At 47.8% G+C, this 6,510-nt stretch overlaps 1 protein-coding gene across 1 annotated transcript in view; it reads right to left on the bottom strand.

The window, feature by feature from the left end:
* The window catches only part of RANBP10 (RAN binding protein 10), an 85,370-nt gene that overhangs the window by 22,395 nt on the left and 56,465 nt on the right, over window positions 1-6,510 (bottom strand). The window contains exon 5 of the mRNA XM_009894485.1: window positions 3,905-3,927. Coding sequence (XP_009892787.1) covers window positions 3,905-3,927 — 23 coding nt within the window. The remainder of the gene's footprint in view (window positions 1-3,904; window positions 3,928-6,510) is intronic.

Here is a 6,510-nt window from a genome sequence, read left to right as displayed (position 1 = left end):
CTTGAGGAAAGGGCAGTAACCTCAACTGTTTGGAAGAACGAGCAAGAAGCCACGGACTGAGGGAGCAAAAACGGACAGAAAAGGACATGGAATACACAGATGTCTGGAAGGGTGAGGGAAGAAGGCAGTAATTCAACGGAAGAATATGGGAAAAGGAGGATGGGAAAGATGGAAGTTGGGTGCGGGTATCCTTAGGATGAAGGTGCCAACACAGCAGCTGCGTCATTTAGCACATGAAGAAGAACATCCAAAATTCACAGGGAGGCAGAATTCTGCTGTCCTTGCTCGAATCTGCAGTTAGGAGGTGAAGTGACCCAGTCAAGCTTCTCTCACCCTCTTTTTAAACAGAAATTATCTCATGGAGGATAATTCTCAATAGCAGGAGGCCTATAGAGCATCCACCATTCTCCTTCCTGGCCCAGAAAAACAGTGTCACAGTTTAGTTGCTGCTGTAAAAGCCAGAGACAGATTTCCAGGGAAAACAACTCTTCAAACTCTGGCTGGTAAAAGGCACAGAAATACCATTTAACCATTGGAGACTCCACCACAAGGCATTTGAATAGCTGATCCCAAAAAACACCTGACTAGATCTTCCTCCAGTTTAACACTAAAACAACATCTCCTCTGCGCAGGTCACACAATCAAGCAGGAGATCCTGTAAGGACGACCTGGTGAGATCAAGAAATAGCAGGATGGGGGGGGTGTTCTGGGCAAAGGAAGGTTTCGAGTTCAATCTCAGCGGCACTGCAAGACCTCACTGCTACACGAGCCCTTCAGTCTGCCTCTGGTTCCCCAACTGGTCATCCCCTGTTTGTAACAGAGACTCAACACCGGGGTGAACAGCCCACAAGTGCACATTAAATGTACACATCAGCTCCCAGTGCACTCCTGGATCAAACAGATGCAAGTTACGCTAAGCAGGAGAGGGAATTTCAGCCTGCCAAATCTGTGCTGCGAAGCCCTGTGGCAACACTTTAGCTGCAAACGTCAAAACAAGGGTATGTGTGTTGTGGTGTGTTTGATAGCTGGTTTTGATTGGTGAGAGCCTAAATAGTAAAGCTGTGTGGAGTGGCTGACACACTGGAGGAACAGGATGCCATCCAGAGGGACCTGGACAGGCTGGAGAGGTGGGTCTGTGCGAACCTCATGAAGTTCAACAAGGCCAAGTGCAAGGTCCTGCACGTGGGTCGGGGCAATCCCATGCACAAATCCAGGCTGGGGGGAGAATGGCTGGAGAGCAGCCCTGAGCAGAGGGACGTGGGGGTGTTGGTGGATGAGAAGCTCCACAGGGCCCAGCAATGTGCACTGGCAGCCCCGAAGACCAACTGTATCCTGGGCTGCATCCCCAGCAGCGTGGCCAGCAGGGCGAGGGAGGTGATCCTGCCCCTCTATTCCACTCTCATGAGACCCCACCTGGAATATTGCATCCAGCTCTGGAGCCCCCAACACAAGAAGAACATGGACCTGTTGGAGTGGGTCTGGAGGAAGCCACAAGGACGATCAAGAGGGCTGGAGAACCTCTCCTATGAAGACAGGCAGAGAGAGTTGGGGGTGTTCACCCTGGAGAAGAGAAGACTCTGGGGAGACCTTATAGCAGCTTTCCAGTATCTGAAGAAGGCCTACAAGAAAGCTGGAGAGGCACTTCTTACAAAGGCATGTCATGATAGGACGAGGGGGAATGGCTTCAAACTGGAAGAGGGGAGATTTAGATTAGATATTAGGAAGAAATTTTTCCCTGTGAGGGTGGTGGGACACTGGTCCAGGTTGCTCCAAGAAGCTGTGGCTGCCCCATCCCTGGAGGTGTTCAAGGCCAGGTTGGATGGGGCTTGGAGCAACCTGGGCTGGTGGGAGGTGTCCCTGCCCAGGGCAGGGGGGTGGAACTGGATGATCGTCAAGGTCCCTTCCAACCTAAACCATTCCATGATTCTATGATTATCTATCTATCCCAACATGAAGACTGCTCTCAGCTGAGAAAGAGAAGCGGTCTAGCCAAGTGAGAACACAAAGTGGTGAAAAATTTAGAAGGAATATGATAAAACTGTGACTCCTAATGCAATCTATACCCAGAGGGAAAACAAAGATCACCTAAAACTAGGGGGTATATCACAGAAGCATCTTCTTGCTATGGGTGCAAGGTTGTCACAAGACCTCACTCCAAAGGTTAATATTGATAGAATGAATCACAGAATCATAGAATGGTTTGGGTTGGAAGGGACTTTAAAGATCATGTCGTTCCAACCCCTCTGCCCTGGGCAGGGACACCTCCCACCAGCCCAGGTTGCTCCAAGCCCCGTCCAACCTGGCCTTGAACACCTCCAGGGATGGGGCAGCCACAGCTTCTTGGGGCAACTTGCACCAGGGGCTCACCACCCTCAGAGTGAAAAATTTATTCCTAATATCTCATCAATATCTACCTTCTTCCAGTTTGAAGCCATTCCCCCTCGTTCTATCACTACATGCCCTTGGAAAAAGTCCCTCTCCAGCTCTCCTGGAGCCCCTTTAGGCACTGGAAGGGGCTCTAAGGTCTCCCCTTTTTCTCCTTCTCTTCTCCAGGCTGAACCCCCCCAACTCTCCCAGCCTGTCCTCCCAGCAGAGGGGCTCCAGCCCTCCCAGCATCTCCCGGACCTCCTCTGGCCCCACTCCAACAGGTCCATGTCTTTCCTATGTTAGCTGCTCGTGGACAGGTAAAATATTCTTTTACTTTAATAAACTGTACTTGGACCAATGAATAAACCAGTGTGAAACAAGCCACATAAAAGTGTTTCTGGCTTAGACTACACTGCAATGTTACTAAGTTCAAAGAGCCTAGGAAGAAAAAAACAAAAGCTGTATTGACAGCTGACGTGAAAAGGCAAATCAAATAACTGGAACATCCTTCAGCACAGGCATTGGTTGGGATATGGGAGAGATCTGTAAAGCCATAAATCCCATTGGGAAGGTGAACAGGGAGTGCTAGTTGTTATTTCTCACAACATAAAAATTAGCGGAACAAAACGAAATTTTTGGCAGGAGGTGCAAAACAAAGAAAAGCAAGCTTTCTTCCACACAACGCAGAAGTCAGCCAAGAAAATCCGTTACTTTGGAAGCCTGAACAAGTCATGAAAACTAAGAAATTCCTGAGATTAAATTAATTTGGGGTTATTAAGTACAGAGACGACAGTGCAACGCTCAGGGACGAGAAGTTCTGTGTCCAAAAGAAACAGATGCAGTGATGTATTGCTGTATGCCTGACCTGGTTTTATCTTCTTTTCCTAAACACCTGCTCCTTCTCCAGGAACACCTGGGTCTGAAAAAGAGCAATCGTTTATTTGTTCATGACCCACTGGGAAAGTCGTGCTTTTCTAAGACCCAACTAGACGTTATCGCCCGGTGTAACTCAGCTGGTGTCGCTGCACTCCAGAGCAACTCAATATAGGGGTTCGTGAATCAGAGGAGTAACTATCAGCCCCACGTGATGCCAAGTATGTTCCTTCAGCAACTCCACTGCAGCTGCAAAACTTGGATGAGAGCTGAGAATAACAACATGAGGCATTTTGGGGGCTCTCTGATGATGGGACATGCGAGGCTACTCAATGACTTTGCACATACACTCCCCACAGTTGAAGCTGCGTTTGGAAGACAGTGACCTGTAACGAAGTTTGAATCCTTGCTTTAATTCCAGGAGGAGCAACATATTGTTAGAGGCAGTGAGAGATGAGAGGAGGCACGTGAGCAGCCCACAAACCCAGCCACAGGATTATGGAGTTTCACAAAAAGGAGCATCCCCATCATTCAGTAATATGCGTTACCATTTTTTTTAACAGGGCATCAAACAGAAAGAAAAAGAAAAATCACACCCCCTCGCTCTTCCCCCCTCCCTTCTCTTTGCATCCTCAGTTAAAATACTGAAAATAGGTGTACTTACAGGGAGGTCTGTAAAGGCTATACCTGTGGGGGGAAAAATATTAGAATTAAAAAGACAAAGGATTTTTTTTCCCTGCTCAGCTACATCCTTAACATGCTACAAAACGTTACTGCATTTCAATAAATCCCAGCTCTGACTCTGCATTTCACCACCTCTTGTAGTTAGAAGTAACTTCCCTCCCCAGTCCCCTCCTCTGCAAGGTTTTGTGTCTGTGGAAAGGTTCAGGAGAAAGTCTAAGTGTTTCAGACATCTCTCCCAAAAATTTGATTTTCTAAAAAGCAGCTCCTCTTCTCTTTGCTTCTCCCTGTGTTGCTACGATGGAGTTTGTTTTCAAGACTCACTTTGGTTTTAGAAACAGAGTTTTACTATAACGATGCTTCAGTTTAGTCTGTAACTAGTTCTTCTTACCAGCCAGAGAGACAGGAATGAACACTGAACACTTCGCATTACAGCTGGGGAACAGCCTTGCAACGGGATGGAGCTGCAGCCAGGAGCACCTGAGAAATACTGCGCAAAGGACAGCTTCAGTCTCACCTACGCTGCGACAGTTCCAGATGTGAGAGACGGGAAAAAAGTGTACGGTTTCCTTTTTTATTTACGCTTGGCATGACAGAAAAGAGATATTTAAGCAGCGGCAGCCTAGGATGGCTCAGGGAGTTGAGGCCGGAGACGACGCTCAGCTGCAGGCAGGCTGTCCCCGGGCACAGCTCTGCAATGTTGCGTGTCACACATCCCTCCATCCGCCACGGGGGAGATCCGGCAGCGAGGCAGGAGCATGGCGAGATGGATCAGCTGAGCTTAATTTATCTTTTAAGCGAATATTTCAGGAATCAATCTGGAAGGTGCCGCCTTGCCCCATGCGTGCTCCCAGCAATGCCTTCTGTCCCCAGCTGGAAGGTGGCTGGTACCCACACCAGTATGCCCAGTTCTCGTACACGTCCCACCTCTCAGCCCCGCAGCAGTCCCTCCTGCCTGGCACTGAAACGCACTACAGCCTGCACAGAAACAAGAGCACAGCAAATTCTCCGAGTTTAACGTTAGAACTATTCTAACCAAGAGCTGCAATGTAACGGTACCACATCAGCCTGAAATGGTAATTTAAACCAATTTGCGGAGTCAATGTAGGCCACAAATAATTACTTTTGAAAACAGCACAGCTCCAAAATCAAATGCTTAGAAACAATCCTGAATATTTTGCTAAATAAGTAGCCCATAAGGTTTAATTAACACCCTGGCAGATAGCTAATACGGTTTAATTAACATCATGGCAGTTTGGACCTTGTCTCCAAGTACCCTCTCCAGAACCCAACCAACTCAATGGTTGGACTCAATGATCTTCCAACCGATGATTCTATGAAAAATTCTATGAAATTTTCTATGAAAAAATCTATGAAAAATTGTGTATACAAGTGATGTTGAATACCTGACTGAGAAAAAAATTCCATAAGCATTTCTCTCACTCCGTCACATTGCCCAAATACTGTTCCTCACTCAAACTCGTTTCTCACTTCACGCTTGTTCTGCTTAGCTCGATGAAAGCTTGTTTCTACCCTTACACTAGAATGAGGTCAACCTCCTTGAGTCTGCAGCCCACTAGAGTCCTCCTCTGCCACCCAGGATCACTGACAGCCAAAGGTGGCCCGGCTTTGCCATGACAACTCGTGGAGCTGCATCCAGCCCATGGACAAGCATATGACTTTTGAGAGGACTACAAGGTGGGTGGAAAATTGGCTGGACTGTCAGGATCGAAGGGTTGTGATCAGCAGCTCAAAGTCCAAGTGTTGTCCCTCAGGGATTGATGGTAGGGCCAATACAGTTTAGTGTCTTTAGTAACAACCTGGCCCATGGGATGGCGTGCTCTCTCAGCGGGCTCACAGATGTTATCAAACGGGAGAGTGGACAATACGCTGGAGGGCATACTGCTATTCAGAAGAACCTCAACAGGCTGGAGAAATGATCCAGCATAAACCTCACGAAGCTCAACAAAAGCAACTGAAGAGCCCTTCCACCAAGCTGTAATATTCCCAGAAAACAGGACAGGCTGGGGCTGACTGGAGAAAAAGCAGATCTGCAGAAGAAGACGCAGGAGGTCCTCCTGGGCAACAAGTTGAGCAGGAGTCAGAAGCAGGTCACCTCCTGAGCTATATTGGTAAGAGTATAGCTGGAACTGCATTAGTAAGAGCGTAGGTTAAAGGACGGGATTGCTCCTTTCTCTTCCAACACTTTTGAGTCTAAACTTGGAGTATGATGTCCACCTCTGGGCTCCCCAGTACAAGACAGACAGTGAGACTGGAGTGAGTCCAGCAGAGGCCAACAAGATGAAGAGAGGCTAAGGGAAAAAGGGTCATTCAGCCTTAAGAACATTAGGGAAGACACTTACTGCTGCCTACAACTACCTTATGGGAGGGTACAGAAAAGACAGAGACAGACTTTTCTCAGAGATGTATGGTGACAGGAGATAGGAGGCAACAGAGACAAGCTGCAACATAGGAAATTCTGATTAGATATCAGGTGGGAAAAATTCAGGATGAATGTGGTCAAACACTCAATCGGGGGACCGGAAAAGCCCCCTGAGGGATCTCCATTCTTGGAGGCAGTAAAAACTT

Source organism: Charadrius vociferus, unplaced genomic scaffold (genome assembly GCF_000708025.1).
Source record: "Charadrius vociferus isolate BGI_N301 unplaced genomic scaffold, ASM70802v2 scaffold621, whole genome shotgun sequence".
NCBI lineage: Eukaryota > Metazoa > Chordata > Aves > Charadriiformes > Charadriidae > Charadrius > Charadrius vociferus.
Note: the sequence above shows the minus strand (reverse complement) of the source record. Positions and strands in the feature narration are given on the sequence as shown.